Genomic DNA, 18,390 nt, shown 5'->3' on the forward strand with positions numbered 1-18,390 from the left:
TTAATAGTACAATACATCGTTGGTTAGCGAAGTGAAAAGGGGAAATGAGAACATGCTTGGTGGGCTAGGACAGTGAAGGGGTCATCATTCCTCGTGGTCTGTAGACTGCTCATACAGACAGCACTGTATCATCAGCTATCAGACAATCACAATGCAGTCCAGACAGTAAGGCCTCATGCACACGACCGTTGTTGGGTTCCGTGTCCGTTGTTCCGTTTTCCGTGATTTTCTGTGGACCCATTGACTTTCAATGGGTCCGTTTAAAACTCGGATAATGCACCGTTTGTCATCCGCGTCCGTGATCCGTGTTTCCAGTCCGTCAAAAAAATATGACCTGTCCTATTTTTTTCACGGACAACGGTTTGCGGACCCATTCAAGTCAATGGGTCCGTGAAAAAACACGGAGGCACACAAGATTGTCATCTGCGTCCGTGATCCGTGTCCGTTTTTTTCCTATCATTTGCAAGGCAAACTTGACTTCGATTTTTTTTTCACTTCTCATGTCTGGTGATCCTCCAAAAATCAAGGAAGACACACGGAAACAAAAAACGGAAACGGATCACGGAACAACGGAACCCCATTTTGCGGACCGTGAAAAAATACTGTCGTGTGCATGAGGCCTTATCCAGACTAAATGACTGGCTGTAATCTGAGAGTGTTGTAGATGGTGAGATGCAGGATACTTATTTTAAAACATAAATGCTTCAGATTGGAATACCCCTTTAAGCCTCTGCTGAGCATATTAAGGACTTCTAGAATGAAGAAAACCGTGAAGGTGTCTAAGATGTTGTGCACTTGCAGGTTTATTGAATGGCAATTATAATATACAGTATAATGCATACTTTAAAAGATTATACATTCAATTTGCAGAGAAATGTGGAGACATCATGACGGGTTTACAAGGAGAATTTCAATCAACCCGAAGTGCTTCTCCAGATTCTGACTACTGTGTCTGGTACATCAGTGTTAGCAGCAATTACAAGATTCATCTTCATTTTTCAAATTTCCAGTAAGTGTTTGAATATTAATGTAGAATGCCATAAAGGGCATCTGTACCTATGACCCCGGCTGACCTGTTACATGTGCGCTTGGCAGCTGAAGGCATCTGTGTTGGTCCCATGTTCCTATGTGTGCGCATTACTGAGAAATATGAAGCATTAATATATACAAATGAGCCTCTAGTAGCAACGGGGGCGCTGCCATTACAATCAAAGTGGAGAAAAAATTCTGAATTAGTATGGAGAGGTCACTTGAAGAACTTGGAACATGTCTGCTTTACACTGAAAGCATGCTCGTTTCAATTGGGAATGTGTAATGCTTCACTTCTCCTGTGGTGGCAGTACTGGGGAATTGAACTCTTGCTTCTGAATTCAAAAACTGATTACAGCTGGGGTTCTGAGCAGCAACTGTCCTCATCTTTTAATTAAAGGACTCGTATTACAAAGACTTTGTAAAAAGTAAACCACTTTAACCAGCCAATTTAATGAGTCATTTCTTCTAAATACCTAAGCTTTGCATAGCCATGCATTAATGGACGGAGCCTCCTCTTACATCCTTTTCACTGCCACATTTCAGCACAATTTGCATCTATCTTTCTGTGCCATCCTAATGATATTTGGCCAGTGTAAATTAAAGGGGTTATCCCATGAATAATGTAAAAAATGAAAATCATATAGTACATGACAATCTCTTTGTAATAAATGTAGAACCAGCCCTGTACCTCACGTGGATCCAGAGATCTTCCCATTCATTGCTCCAACTGCTCTGCTAGATTTATTTCAAGCTGGTGGCTTAGCGGCGTGCACTCTCTCAGGGGGCGTATGCTTTGTACTGCAGCTGGTGGCAATTGAAGGATGAGACTGAGCATGTGCTTCCATTTCAGTGAGCGGGACAGAGAAATTAGAAAAAGAGCAAACAGCAGGTGGCGCTGTACAGATACATTTCAGTGAATAACTCAGCGGTTGTACTAAATATTTAATCACTGGTACATGCAATTACAACAATTATAAAAGTATTCTGATCCAGGTTCTAGTTTGAAAAATGGGACAACCCTATTTGCTGAGGGTCTTTTGGCCATGATTTCTTGAGCACTATCGATGTGTCCAAAAAGTTACCCTTCCTGTACACTATGGGCCAGATTTATCATGACTCTGACAGCTCACTCCACTTTCACATATGGCTAAAGTCAGTTTTAGCCAAGTCAGATTTATGATCGGCCCTTTAAGACTGTAATAAATGTGGTTTGACGGTAGCAGTTTATCCGTCAGTAAGCAGCTTTACAAAAGTAGCACATCTTTATGAAAAAGTTGCACGTTTTACGAAAAAGTCGCATGTTCTATTAAAAAGTCTCATAAGATAAGCATAGTCCTCACTGGAGTGAAATTGCGCATTTTTTTGCGACTTTTTTGCGACTTTTTAAATAGTCCCAATAGTAAATCTGTCTAGAGATTCATTTACATAAGAAAACACGCCCACTTTCAGAAAACTGGCGAGCATAGTGCAGAGCAGAAAAAAGTCGCAAATTTGTGCGCAGTTTTAGCGGTTGCGCATTTTTTTGCGACTTTTCCACTCCATTATTCTGACTTGAGCTAATGATAAATCTGGCCCTATGATTTTTCTTTTTTTGGAGGCATTTTTGTTTGAACACATTTTATAATTTATATTTTTGGTTTAGCAGTAATTTTATTCATATTTTTGTCTTTCTAGTTTACAATGCTCTCGCCAACCAATAGTTGGTATAGAGTCAGAGAAAAGCATTTATCCCTGCACCAGATTTATCCTCCAGCCTGAGCTACTGTCATAAATCTGGTGCAGGTCTAGACAACCAGTCTAGTCTATAGGTTTAGTAATTTTGCACCACTGTATCATCATTTTCTGCTATTGGCTTAACATTTTGATTTCTATTTTGCACTTTAACAAAGTTATGTTATTATAACAGTATTGATTTACCACCTTAAACGGTTGGTCCCTATAAAGGGAAGTTTACTTACCAGCTTCCCGGCACTGGCAACTTCGCTCCTTCTCTTCCAGGCTTGGGCTGCTCCGCTGGGCTCCATCGCTGAAAACATCTGGTTTGACATCGGTGCAGCCAATTAATGGTCGTGGAGGAGCCTGGATCCCTTTGTCACAACGTAAGGGGAGCCAGTGATTGGCTGCAGGTGATGTCAAACTGGATGTTTACAACGTGGGAGTCCAGTGGAGCATCATAGGCTGGAGTACAAGCGGGAAGCCAGCATCGGCAAGTATGTAAGCTTGACTTTATAGGTCCGGCCAAGTGGAGGACTTTGCCAACCCCCCCCTCCCCTTATTGCAAAACAAAAGTTTTCTGCCACTGAACACTGATAATTTGCTTTTTTGTCATATTCATGTTCAGAATGAAAGATTCCCTATCTTGCCGATCCTTTTCTTTATCGGTCTACGATGGGACACCAGACTCACCGTTACTTGGAGAACTATGTGACACAACTGACCGGTATTTTAACTCCTCATCAAACAGCATGAGCATTGTGTACACCAAACGCCGTGATGATACTGACATGGGCCTGGAATTCTCTGTTTCATACTATACTGTCTTCCAAAACAACTCAGATGGTAATTTTAAGATAAAGAACAGTTTCTCCTAAACTATAGCTGTTGGAAGGTAGTTTTTTCCTTGTGGAGATCTGTTGTAGGGAGTCTTACAGGCAATGCAATTGGTAAGGTTTGAAAAATGACTCTACTCCAGAAGGAAAAAAACTCTCTCTAATGCAACCTATATACAGTCATGGCCAAAAGTTTTGAGAATTACATAAATATTGGAAAAGTTGCTGCTTAAGTTTTTATAATAGCAATTTGCATATACTCCAGAATGTTATGAAGAGTGATCAGATGAATTGCATAGTCCTTCTTTGCCATGAAAATGAACTTAATCCCCAAAAAGCCTTACCACTGCATTTCATTGCTGTCATTAAAGGACCTGCTGAGATCATTTCAGTAATCGTCTTGTTAACTCAGGTGAGAATGTTGACGAGCACAAGGCTGGAGATCATTATGTCAGGCTGATTGGGTTAAAATGGCAGACTTGACATGTTAAAAGGAGGGTGATGCTTGAAATCATTGTTCTTCCATTGTTAACCATGGTGACCTGCAAAGAAACGCGTGCAGCCATTATTGCGTTGCATAAAAATGGCTTCACAGGCAAGGATATTGTGGCTACTAAGATTGCACCTCAATCAACAATTTATAGGATCATCAAGAACTTCAAGGAAAGAGGTTCAATTCTTGTTAAGAAGGCTTCAGGGCGTCCAAGAAAGTCCAGCAAGCTCCAGGATCGTCTCTTAAAGAGGATTCAGCTGCGGGATCGGAGTGCCACCAGTGCAGAGCTGTAGAAAGTATCGTGAATGGACTGCTGAGGACTGGGGCAAAGTCATATTCTCCGATGAAGCCTTTTTCCGATTGTTTGGGGCATCTGGAAAAAGGCTTGTCCAGAGAAGAAAAGGTGAGCGCTACCCTCAGTCCTGTGTCATGCCAACAATAAAGCATCCTGAGACCATTCATGTGTGGGGTTGCTTCTCATCCAAAGGAGTGGGCTCACTCACAATTTTGCCCAAAAACACAGCCATGAATAAAGAATGGTACCAAAACACCCTCCAACAGCAACTTCTTCCAACAATCCAACAACAGTTTGGTGAAGAACAATGCATTTTCCAGCATGAAGGAGCACCATGCCATAAGGCAAAAGTGATAACTAAGTGGCTCGGGGACCAAAACGTTGACATTTTGGGTCCATAGCCTGGAAAATCCCCAGATCTTAATGCCATTGAGAACTTGTGGTCAATCCTCTAGAGGCGGGTGGAGAAACAAAAACCCACTAATTCTGACAAACTCCAAGAAGTGATTATGAAAGAATGGGTTGCTATCAGTCAGGAATTGGCCCAGAAGTTGATTGAGAGCATGCCCAGTCGAATTGCAGAGGTCCTGAAAAAGAAGGGCCAACACTGCAAATACTGACTCTTTGCATAAATGTCATGTAATTGTCGATAAAAGCCTTTGAAACGTATGAAGTGCGTGTAATTATATTTCACTACATCACAGAAGCAACTGAAACAAAGATCTAAAAGCAGTTTAGCAGCAAACTTTGTGAAAACTAATATTTGTGTCATTCTCAAAACTTTTGGCCACGACTGTACATACATTAGCTACCGTGTGTATCAGGTATGTCTGTTTATAGAGGTAGTAGTAGCTGTGCTTTCCTTTGCCCAAGGTAAAAATTCTGTTCCTACTCTTGTATCTAAATTTGCTGAATGGTTTGTTATCACCCACCATGACGTCCAACACCCAGGGCACATGCCTATCCCAGCCTACCCTAGGTACACCATTGTGTTAACCACTTGCCGCCACGCTAACGCCGAAAGGCATCATCGCGGCAGCTCTCCCAGGTCACACTAACGCCGTTTGGCGTCATCTCGCGCGAGCCGAGATTTCCTGTGAACGCGCGCACACAGGCGCGCGCGTTCACAGGATCGGGAGGTAAGCGAGTGGATCTCCAGCCTGCCAGCGGCGATCGTTCGCTGGCAGGCTGGAGATGTGATTTTTTTAACCCCTAACAGGTATATTAGACGCTGTTTTGATAACAGCGTCTAATATACCTGCTACCTGGTCCTCTGGTGGTCCCTTTTGTTTGGATCGACCACCAGAGGACACAGGTAGCTCAGTAATATGTAGCACCAAACACCACACTACACTACACCCCCCCTGTCACTTATTAACCCCTTATTCACCCCTGATCACCCCATATAGACTCCCTGATCACCCCCCTGTCATTGATCACCTCCCTGTCTTTGATCACCCCCTTGTAAGGCTCCATTCAGACATCCGCATGATTTTTACGGATCCACTGATACATGGATCGGATCCGCAAAACACATACGGACGTCTGAATGGAGCCTTACAGCGGGGTGATCAATGACGGGGGTGATCACCCCATATAGACTCCCTGATCACCCCCCTGTCATTGATCACCCCCCTGTCATTGATCACTCCCCTGTAAGGCTGCATTCAGATGTCCGTATGTTTTTTACGGATCCACGGATACATGGATCGGATCCGCAAAACACATACAGACGTCTGAATTGAGCCTTACAGGGGGGTGATCATCCCATATAGACTCCCTGATCACCCCCTTGTCATTGATCACCCCCCTGTAAGGCTCCATTCAGATGTCCGTATGTTTTTTACGGATCCACGGATACATGGATCGGATCCGCAAAACACATACAGACATCTGAATGGAGCCCTATAGGGGGGTGATCAATGACAGGGGGGTGATCACCCCATATAGACTCCCTGATCACCCCCCTGTCATTGATCACCCCCCTGTCATTGATTACTCCCCTGTAAGGCTGCATTCAGATGTCCGTATGTTTTTTACGGATCCACGGATACATGGATCAGATCCGCAAAACACATACGGACATCTGAATGGAGCCTTATAGGGGGGTGATCAATGACAGGGGGGTGATCACCCCATATAGACTCTCTGATCACCCCCCTGTCATTGATCACCCCCCTGTCATTGATCACCCCCCTGTAAGGCTCCATTTAGACATTTTTTTGGCCCAAGTTAGCGGAAATTATTTTTTTTTTTCTTACAAAGTCTCATATTCCACTAACTTGTGTCAAAAAATAAAATTCACATGAACTCACTATACCCCTCACGGAATCCAAATGCGTAAAATTTTTTAGACATTTATATTCCAGACTTCTTCTCACGCTTTAGGGCCCCTAGAATGCCAGGGCAGTATAAATACCCCACATGTGACCCCATTTCGGAAAGAAGACACCCCAAGGTATTCCGTGAGGGGCATATTGAGTCCATGAAAGATTGAAATTTTTGTCCCAAGTTAGCGGAAAGGGAGACTTTGTGAGAGAAAAATAAATTTCTATGAACTCGCCATGCCCCTCATTGAATACCTTGGGGTGTCTTCTTTCCAAAATGGGGTCACATGTGGGGTATTTATACTGCCCTGGCATTTTAGGGGCCCTAAAGCGTGAGAAGAAGTCTGGGATCCAAATGTCTAAAAATGCCCTCATAAAAGGAATGTGGGCCCCTTTGCGCATCTAGGCTGCAAAAAAGTGTCACACATCTGGTATCGCCGTACTCAGGAGAAGTTGGGCAATGTGGGTGTCATTTTACATATACCCATGCTGGGTGAGATAAATATCTTGGTCAAATGCCAACTTTGTATAAAAAATGGGAAAAGTTGTCTTTTGCCGAGATATTTCTCTCACCCAGCATGAGTATATGTAAAAAGACACCCCAAAACACATTGCCCAACTTCTCCTGAGTACGGGGATACCAGATGTGTGACACTTTTTTGCAGCCTAGGTGGGCAAAGGGGGCAACATTCCAAAGAGCACCTTTCAGATTTCACCGGCCATTTTTTACAGATTTTGATTTCAAACTACTTCTCACGCATTCGGGCCCCTAAAATGCCAGGGCAGTATAACTACCCCACAAGTGACCCCATTTTGGAAAGAAGACACCCCCAGGTATTTCGTGATGGGCATAGTGAGTTCATGGAAGTTTTTATTTTTTGTCACAAGTTAGTGGAATATGAGACTTTGTAAGAAAAAAAAAAAATCATCATTTTCCGCTAACTTGTGACAAAAAATAAAAAGGTCTATGAACTCACTATGCCCATCAGCGAATACCTTAGGGTGTGTACTTTCCGAAATGGGGTCATTTGGGGGGTGTTTGTACTGTCTGGCGATTGTAGAACCTCAGGAAATATGACAGGTGCTCAGAAAGTCAGAGCTGCTTCAAAAAGCGGAAATTCACATTTTTGTACCATAGTTTGTAAATGCTATAACTTTTACCTAAACCATTTTTTTTTTTTACCCAAACATTTTTTTTTTATCAAAGACATGTAGAACAATAAATTTAGAGAAAAATTTATATATGGATGTCGTTTTCTTTGCAAAATTTTACAACTGAAAGTGAAAAATGTCATTTTTTTGCAAAAAAAAAATCGTTAAATTTCGATTAATAACAAAAAAGTAAAAATGTCAGCAGCAATGAAATACCACCAAATGAAAGCTCTATTAGTGAGAAGAAAAGGAGGTAAAATTCATTTGGGTGGTAAGTTGCATGACCGAGCAATAAACCGCTAAAGTTGTGGAGTGCCGATTTGGAAAAAAGGGCCTGGTCACTAGGGGGGTATAAACCTGTGGTCCTTAAGTGGTTAAAGCTCCCATGGGGGATGTCACAAAGCTTTTCCCAAATCTGTTTAGTAAAGTACATACTGTACATTCAGATATACATACATAATATCTTTGCACTTATTGTACATTGATCATTCAAAATACTAGGAAGGTCTGGTGACAACTGCTGCTGGGAAGTACAACATTGATTGGCTAATCAACATGACAAAAGTGTGAATTATTAGGACTACTTATGAATATCCTATATACACAGGGGAATCTGAATGTTTTCCAACCTGGTGTCAGTTGTTGAATGGTTATATATTTGTGCAATGATAAGTTAAAATAAACCCATTATTTTTTTTTACATTTTGTAGTAACTCTCTCCTGCCATTCTGACTACATGAAAGCTCGAATTTCTTCACGGTATCTGGAGTCCTTGGGTTACTCTTCGAATAATATTTTCCTTAATGATCCCCAGTGCCGCCCCCAGAATCTTTCAGGCTGGTTGGAGTTTCACATTCCTTATCAGAGATGTCAAACACTTAAACAGGTAATAAAACCGGTAGACAAAGAAAGACAGCTCTTCCACAATGTATTGTTCACTCTTCTCTAAACGTCTTAGAAATTGTATTGTCTACGAGGCCATCAAGAAGTCACTGGGAGTGTCAGACAATTTAGAACATTGATACATACAATAGTCCCAAAGATAATTAAATGGGTAAAGGGTAAAGGTCACCCACAATAAATATCATCCACAACTGCAATTGTATCAAAAAAGTGATTTTACTGATTCATGATCATACACAAAAACATACACATAAATATAACTCATAATCCCCAACATAAGTTGCAGACATATGATACAAAATTTTCCTGTTTGGGGGCCCTATAATGGTCTGCAAGATAACATCCTCTAAGACAGGAGTTGCAGAAGAATAAAGCTGCCCCTCCAAGTGTCCCAACGTGTTTCCTCCATTGAAGGGTTCCTCAGGGGATTATATCACCACAATAAACATATAATAAACATGACAGGCATGTTAAAAATATAGTTCAAATTGATGCTAGAAATTAACCCCGACAAAGAGATGCTCCACAGATTAGTAGTTCCAGGTTGAGTGGTCAAATGATCAGGGCAATTGATATGTCCCTTGCATCCCGGACAAGATCCTCCAAATACTTCCAGATGGGAAGATTAGGTATTAGGTCCTCTGGTATAAATCCAATGTTTTAAGCTACACGGAAAGCCATTTATACAGATGTTGATGATATTAGGAGCTCACATAATGGATGCCGGCTGTCCCAATAGACAATCGTCTCCCCATCACACACAGAGGCTCCGTCAGAGGGGGCTACAATATCCCTAATAAATAATATCTTAGTTGTGCCATCAGATACCAAAACTTAAGGGGATACTCCCACAGCTTCAAGTATTTATAGGTGAATCCACGAGTGATGGGGCACCGTATCCCATTCCTAATAGTTCAATGTAACAGTATAACAGTGATTAATTATCTTCAGGACAATTGTATGTATCAATGGTCTAAATTGTCTGACCAGCCAGTGACTTCTTTTTCTTGTTTGGTGTTCTATATTATCAATTTCAGTGAATTGACTATGAGACCATCAATTTTGAAAACATTTAATAGCCACTTAATTTACAAGATAGGAAGAGACAAGGGTCCATCAACTCCAAACCACAATCCTACTGTATTGATCCAGAGAAAGGCAAAAACTTCTATGAAGTAGTTGGCAATTGTCTCATACTCAGGGGAATAAGTCACTGGATCAACAACCAGTCTAAAAAAAACTTGGTATATTGTATCTGTCGTAAAAGGCATAGAGATCCCCCTGAATGTATTCAGGATTCAACCATCACACTTCAATTATAAATATTGTTAGGTTGTGATAAAGTACTGGGCTGGAAAATGTCTCAAATATTCTTATTTTCTTCTCTCATCAGGTTCTGAATGACACTATCTGCTATATAAACACTTTGTTTACTTACTCTATGAAAGCTGTTGTAATTCACAGAAAGAAATTAAGTCTCACTCTGAGATGTCAGATGTACCGAGATACACTAGTAGATTCCTTGTATTTAGCTGATGACACCATGGAGAACTCTTTAATTGAACATGGCCTGTATTCAGCCAACCTAACCTTCTTCAACTCTCCAAGTTTCATACATTCAGTTAACAATTATCCATACTTAGTTAGACTCAATCAAGATTTGTACCTGCAAGCCACCTTGGAGACCACAGATCCTGCCCTGGTCTTATTTTTAGATACGTGTGTGGCTTCTCCTGATCCTTTTGATGTGTCAGAAAATGTTTATTATCTTATAAGTAATGGGTAAGTCATTACACTGTTTTTGGTATGGGTATTGATGAAATTTCCCTTTGGTGTAGCTATCTATAACTCTAAGGAAGTACAAATTGTGGTTAGTAAATAGCACATATTGTGAGCTTCCTCAGTGCAAACAAGGTACCCTCCAGTTGATTTCCCTAGTTCTTGTGGCACTCCATAAAAATTGGAGACAAGTCTAGCTTTGAAAAAACAGTACTATATCAGGGGTTTAATAAAGGGGCCCTCATGGTTTACCTTCATTAGCCAGAGCACAAAGAGCATCTCTTGCTATGGAGGACCAGATGAGGATCTCCACCAAGATATTACAGTTTGCTACTGCTTTGAAGGACTCATTACAAATACAGGTTCATCTTTACAATTCTCTTCTCAACTTTTCCTTGTAGTCCACAGGTCCTGCACATTTACCCTGTTGGGAAATACTGCAAAACTATGAACAATTTATTACCAGCAATTTCAGAACCCCAAATGAATCTCTGTTTCCTCCTTCCCAAATGACCCACCAAGTATATTGTATGGTTCCTAAGAGTTACAAGATCCACGAGCCACTGTCTGTGGATATGGGGATAATATACTGTATATTGTATGCTGAAAATTATTAGGTTACAATCACAGGTGTCTAATGGAAGTACACAATAGGACTTAGGGTACTTTCACACTTGCGTTTTTCTTTTCCGGCATAGAGTTCTGTCACAGGGGCTCTATACCGGAAAAGAACTGATCAGGTATATCCCCATGCATTCTGAATGGAGAGTAATCCGTTCAGGATGCATCAGTATGCCATCAGTTGGCATACGTTTTGCCGGATCCGCGGCAAGCAGTTCCGGCGACAGAACTGCTTGCTGGATCACTCTGCCGCAAGTGTGAAAGTAGCCTTAACATGGAGGATGAGAGATGAAGATAGGAGCCGCGATCATTTGTCTATAAGGGGTACAAATACCTCTCATGCCAGTCATGGACCCATCACCATGCATAGCATAGAGTTAGATAAGAACTGTGTAATGCTTTGTTTCTCCTGTAGGTCTTGGGTTTTTGCCAAAACGTGATTAATTATTAATTGTAGACAACCGCCTCATTGTATAACATCAAATCACATACAGGTTTCATCCCTGGTAACATCATCCATGAGTCAAGTTGTCATTTAATGGCTTCTTCTTGGATATTGAATTTTCACTGAGTGGGGTCCAACCTGTTGTGTAAATATAAATGTGGCTTTTTTATTTAATTTCAGGTGCCCAAGAGTCTCAGATTATCGTATCTTTCCTTCCTCCTCACCAAGAACATTGAGATTTGGATTCAGTGCATTTAGCTTCCTAAAACTTTACTCCAATGTGTATATACAGTGCAAGCTGGTTGTGTGCAAGCAGTACGATAGATGGTCACGCTGTAATCAAGGCTGCAAGCCGAGACACAAGAGAGCAGTGCAGTCCCATCACAATCATCACAATCATGTTCATGCTGTTGCTGGTCCTGTTAAACTTCTGAACTAGCAATCATTGTCAACTAAAGGCGAAATAAAGTTTATAAACGTTTGCTGTTCTTTAGAGGAGTCATTTTCTGCAGTTTAATATTGTAAGATGTCTTGACACAATGAACTCTTGGATGATTTTCAGTCATGTAGAAAGAATGAAAATCAAATTAAACTGAACTTATGGAAAAATTATATAAAGTTGTTTATTTTAATGTGGTTTTCTTATAACAGGAATACAGCTATCTAGTGTAATGAACAAACCTCCTAATATACGTTATTGATCAAAATTACAGCAAATGGAAACTGATACAGTCCATAGTAACCAGATTATTTCTTTCACTTATTAAAGAAATGAGAGTTGGGATTACATATGTTTCTACCACTCCACCACTTTTCCTTCACACTATTTGTATTAGAAATATAGAAGAATGATGGCAGAAAAAGACCCCATGTCCATCTAATTTATCACAGGCATGATACATAGTATGGTTACCACATATGTCCAACAAGTTCAACCTACAGATGGGAGCGGATGTGGATGAAGGCAAGGGGTATAGGGAAATTTATACACATAATGTTCCCCCATTGATCCCATAAAAGGTAGGAAACCCATATTGTATAGACCAGTCTGCCCTGAAATGATCCCTGAGCAGAAAGTCAATTGCCTTTTAAACATTGTGGAGCTTTTTTGTCCTATGTAGTGCTCCATACTCCTGTCTCTGATGCTACAGTCCAGGTGCTAGGTGTTATTCTTAAAGCCTATCCTATTAATCGAGTGAGTAACTTTAACTCCTATACGGGGATCAGGAGTTCTCTGTAGGGTTGGCTCCAGGCCACAATCTCGAGATAGTTCCAGTGTAGTTTGTCAGAGATACCATTGTGAAGTACTGAGGGATCAGGCAAAACATATAGTAAGAAAACAGGCTGAGGTCAGGGCAGGCTGCGTACAAACAAATCTGAGAAACAAGTCCAAGGTCAGGGCAGGTGGCACTGAACAGGACAGGTGACAAGAGTTTGTAGTCAGGCAGAAGTTCTGTACACAGGTAGTGAAACAAATAATCACACCTTCACTGGGTAACTAGAGACTAGGAACCTAAAGCTTAGGCATCCTTCCACTAGGGTAGGTGCCTTATATACCCAGGGACAGCCAGCCATAAGCTGGGAAATCATTTGGACTTGCCTCTGAGAGTGACTATGCACACGCACTAAGAAAAAGACTGGGAAAGAGAGTGCAGGTCACAGCAGCCTGCACCAGAAGGTCGGTGTAGTAGCAGGCTAAAGGAATGCCGGTGGCCGGGCTTGCTGCAGGTGGTAGATGAGAGCAAGTGGGTCCGGACCCTTGGCAAAGCAGGATGCTTAGCAGGGTAAGAGATGCGGTGCCTGTGCTCGCCCAGGAGAGCAGCGCAGTGATAGGGAATGGCTTCCGCCATCATAACAGCATCGTGTATATTACTGATGTCCTCCGTCTCCAAAAAGGTTACGTAGTGGGAAGATAAACTGCATCACAATAATACATATCTTTGTAGAAGTATGAGGTTGGAAGTGCAGGTCTTGGTATTATTGAGGGACCTGGAACTTGGCAGGAGTGTGTTGGGCTGATAGCTCTTATAGCTCTGGATTGTTTTACGATAGCAGACCTTCCTTGTCGATGCCCACTCACTGAAAGTGTCACTTAGACGAATGCCACTGCCAGACAGAAAAACTGCCAAGGCTTCATCCAGGTCATCCCAGTACAGTCACACAGTCCTCTGAATCTTTATATATATATGTTATATATGTTATGTCTGATTTTAGTATGAGGAACCTGCGCTGATTGAGGAGTGATCAAGGGTTAAAAGGGATAGATACACCCTGCAGCAAACCTATAATATTATTCTATTCCATTATAAATAAATAATAATAAAATAATAAAATATAAAACATTAAATAATAAACAAAAAAAAAAACTACTATAAACTAATATACTAAAATAAAAACATAAAATAACATTCCTGGTAACTATATCTTGACTACCTGAACATGACCGAATTATGGGGTGACCGGAGATTACGTATCCAATTAGTACAGACCTTCTTTAACCCTCATAAAGACTGGAATATATATGATAATATCCCACATGACGATACCATGGAAACGATACAGTGTGTAAAACAACTGGAGAGACTGTTGATCAAAGAAATGAGGGACCTCTGGAAGGTAGCCTCCCTGGAAAATTACCTCAGACATGACACTGTACCGAAAGGTCTTAAAATTACCAAGGCACTTAACGGTGACCTAGGAGACACTGACAACCTAAAAGAAAGGGATGATCTCTTCCACGAATTCTCCAAAAAAACTGTATTCTTTATTATAACAAAAAGGAAAAATTCCTTAAGAAAAAATAATCAGGAAATCATGGAACTATTTGATAGAATAATACCATATAAGGACCACCCCGAGATCATAAGAATCTCCAAATCAGTAAATATGAGAATCAAAACTAAAGAGGAGGAAATTATTTTTTTTAAAAACAAAAAACATAGTAGGGATCTGCTAAACAATGAGAACACAAAGAAAGACCAAATAGAGAACATAATAGGAAGAACATCAAACAGAAGTGCCTCGGACTATAACACCATTGATGACACAATATGCGACTGCACATTAGAAAACAACTCCATCCATGAAAACAGCTTAGGCTACTTTCACACTAGCGTTCAGAGCGGGTCCGTCTGATGTTTCATCAGACGGATCCACTCCTATAATGCAGACGTTTGCATCCGTTCAGAACGGATCCGTCTGCATTATAACAGAAAAATGTCTAAGTGTGAAAGTAGCCTGAACTAGAGTTGAGCGAACACCTGGATGTTCGGGTTCGAGAAGTTCGGCCGAACTTCCCGGAAATGTTCGGGTTCGGGATCCGAACCCGATCCGAACTTTGTCCCGAACCCGAACCCCATTGAAGTCAATGGGGACCCGAACTTTTGGGCACTAAAAAGGCTGTAAAACAGCCCAGGAAAGAGCTAGAGGGCTGCAAAAGGCAGCAACATGTAGGTAAATCCCCTGCAAACAAATGTGGATAGGGAAATGAATTAAAATAAAAATTAACCAATATCAATTGGACAGAGGTCCCATAGCAGAGAATCTGGCTTCACGTCAGCAGAGAATCAGTCTCTTCATGCCATAGCAGATAATCTGGCTTCATGTCAGCGCAGAATCAGTCTTCATGTCATAGCAGAGAATCAGGCTTCACGTCACCCACCACTGGAACAGGCCACTGTCACACATTTAGGCCCAGGCACCCAGGCAGAGGAGAGGTCCCGTAACAGAGAATCTGGCCTTATGTCAGCGCAGAATCTGTCTTCATGTCATAGCAGAGAATCAGGCTTCACGTCACCCACCACTGGAACAGGCCACTGTCACACATTTAGGCCCCGGCACCCAGACAGAGGAGAGCGGTACCGTAACAGAGAATCTGGCCTTATGTCAGCGCAGAATCTGTCTTCATGTCATAGCAGAGAATCAGGCTTCACGTCACCCACCACTGGAACAGGCCACTGTCACACATTTAGGCCCAGGCACCCAGGCAGAGGAGAGAGGTCCCGTAACAGAGAATCTGGCCTTATGTCAGCGCAGAATCTGTCTTCATGTCATAGCAGAGAATCAGGCTTCACGTCACCCACCACTGGAACAGGCCACTGTCACACATTTAGGCCCAGGCACCCAGGCAGAGGAGAGAGGTCCCGTAACAGAGAATCTGGCCTTATGTCAGCGCAGAATCTGTATTCATGTCATAGCAGAGAATCAGGCTTCACGTCACCCACCACTGGAACAGGCCACTGTCACACATTTAGGCTCCGGCACCCAGACAGAGGAGAGCGGTCCCGTAACAGAGAATCTGGCCTTATGTCAGCGCAGAATCTGTCTTCATGTCATAGCAGAGAATCAGGCTTCACGTCACCCACCACTGGAACAGGCCACTGTCACACATTTAGGCCCAGGCACCCAGGCAGAGGAGAGAGGTCCCGTAACAGAGAATCTGGCCTTATGTCAGCGCAGAATCTGTATTCATGTCATAGCAGAGAATCAGGCTTCACGTCACCCACCACTGGAACAGGCCACTGTCACACATTTAGGCCCAGGCACCCAGACAGAGGAGAGCGGTCCCGTAACAGAGAATCTGGCCTTATGTCAGCGCAGAATCTGTCTTCATGTCATAGCAGAGAATCAGGCTTCACGTCACCCACCACTGGAACAGGCCACTGTCACACATTTAGGCCCAGGCACCCAGGCAGAGGAGAGAGGTCCCGTAACAGAGAATCTGGCCTTATGTCAGCGCAGAATCAGTCTTCATGTCATAGCAGAGAATCAGGCTTCACGTCACCCACCACTGGAACAGGCCACTGTCACACATTTAGGCCCCGGCACCCAGACAGAGGAGAGGTTCATTCAACTTTGGGTTGCCCCGCAATATAATGGTAAAATGAAATTAAAAATAGTATTGAATGAGGAAGTGCCCTGGAGTAGAATAATATATTGTTAAGGGGAGGTAGTTAATATCTAATCTGCACAAGGGATGGACAGGTCCTGTGGGATCCATGCCTGGTTCATTTTTATGAACTTCAGCTTGTCCACATTGGCTGTAGACAGGCGGCTGCGTTTGTCTGTAATGACGCCCCCTGCCGTGCTGAATACACGTTCAGACAAAACGCTGGCCGCCGGGCAGGCCAGCACCTCCAAGGCATAAAAGGCTAGCTCTGGCCACGTGGACAATTTGGAGACCCAGAAGTTGAATGGGGCCGAACCATCAGTCAGTACGTGGAGGGGTGTGCACAGGTACTGTTCCACCATGTTAGTGAAATGTTGCCTCCTGCTAACACGTTCCGTATCAGGTGGTGGTGCAGTTAGCTGTGGCGTGTTGACAAAACTTTTCCACATCTCTGCCATGCTAACCCTGCCCTCAGAGGAGCTGGGCGTGACACAGCTGCGTTGGCGACCTCTTGCTCCTCCTCTGCCTTCGCCTTGGGCTTCCACTGGTTCCCTTGTGACATTTGGGAATGCTCTCAGTAGCGCGTCTACCAACGTGCGCTTGTACTCGCGCATCTTCCTATCACGCTCCAGTGTAGGAAGTAAGGTGGGCACATTGTCTTTGTACCGGGGATCCAGCAGGGTGGCAACCCAGTAGTCCGCACACGTTAAAATGTGGGCAACTCTGCTGTCATTGCGCAGGCACTGCAGCATGTAGTCGCTCATGTGTGCCAGGCTGCCCAGAGGTAAGGACAAGCTGTCCTCTGTGGGAGGCGTATCGTCATCGTCCTGTGTTTCCCCCCAGCCACGCACCAGTGATGGGCCCGAGCTGCTTTGGGTGCCACCCCGCTGTGAACATGCTTCATCCTCATCCTCCTCCACCTCCTCCTCATCCTCGTCCTCCAGTAGTGGGCCCTGTCTGGCCACATTTGTACCTGGCCTCTGGTGTTGCAAAAAACCTCCCTCTGAGTCACTTCGAAGAGACTGGCCTGAAAGTGCTAAAAATGACCCCTCTTCCTCCTCTTCCTCCTGGGCCACCTCCTCTTCCATCATCGCCCTAAGTGTTTTCTCAAGGAGACATAGAAGTGGTAATGTAACGCTGATAACGGCGTCATCGCCACTGGCCATGTTGGTGGAGTACTCGAAACAGCGCAACAGGGCACACAGGTCTCGCATGGAGGCCCAGTCATTGGTGGTGAAGTGGGTCTGATCCACAGTGCGACTGACCCGTGCGTGCTGCAGCTGAAACTCCACTATGGCCTGCTGCTGCTCGCACAGTCTGTCCAGCATATGCAAGGTGGAGTTCCACCTGGTGGGCACGTCGCATATGAGGGGGTGAGCGGGAAGGCCGAAGTTACGCTGTACCGCAGACAGGCGAGCAGCGGCAGGGTGTGAACGCCGGAAGCGCGAACAGACGGCCCGCACTTTATGCAGCAGCTCTGACATGTCGGGGTAGTTGCGAATGAACTTCTGCACCACCAAATTCAGCACATGCGCCAGGCAAGGGATGTGCGTCAAACCGGCTAGTCCCAGAGCTGCAACGAGATTTCGCCCATTATCGCACACCACCAGGCCGGGCTTGAGGCTCACCGGCAGCAACCACTCGTCGGTCTGTTGTTCTATACCCCGCCACAACTCCTGTGCGGTGTGGGGCCTGTCCCCCAAACATATGAGTTTCAGAATGGCCTGCTGACGTTTACCCCGGGCTGTGCTGAAGTTGGTGGTGAAGGTGTGTGGCTGACTGGATGAGCAGGTGGAAGAAGAGGAGGAGGAAGCTGAGTAGGAGGAGGAGGAGACAGGAGGCAAAGAATGTTGCCCTGCGATCCTTGGCGGCGGAAGGACATGCGCCAAACAGCTCTCCGCCTGGG

At 43.5% G+C, this 18,390-nt stretch overlaps 1 protein-coding gene across 1 annotated transcript in view; it reads left to right on the top strand.

Annotated features, from left to right (window-relative positions):
* The window catches only part of LOC121005506 (deleted in malignant brain tumors 1 protein-like), a 56,846-nt gene extending 44,811 nt beyond the window's left edge, over positions 1–12,035 (top strand). Inside the window, exons 12-16 of the mRNA XM_040438273.1 lie at positions 871–1,009; positions 3,374–3,591; positions 8,559–8,734; positions 10,145–10,533; positions 11,777–12,035. Of these exons, the coding sequence (XP_040294207.1) occupies positions 871–1,009; positions 3,374–3,591; positions 8,559–8,734; positions 10,145–10,533; positions 11,777–12,035 (1,181 nt within the window). The remainder of the gene's footprint in view (positions 1–870; positions 1,010–3,373; positions 3,592–8,558; positions 8,735–10,144; positions 10,534–11,776) is intronic.
* The last annotated feature ends 6,355 nt before the right edge of the window (positions 12,036–18,390 follow it).

This window comes from Bufo bufo, chromosome 6, assembly GCF_905171765.1.
Source record: "Bufo bufo chromosome 6, aBufBuf1.1, whole genome shotgun sequence".
NCBI lineage: Eukaryota > Metazoa > Chordata > Amphibia > Anura > Bufonidae > Bufo > Bufo bufo.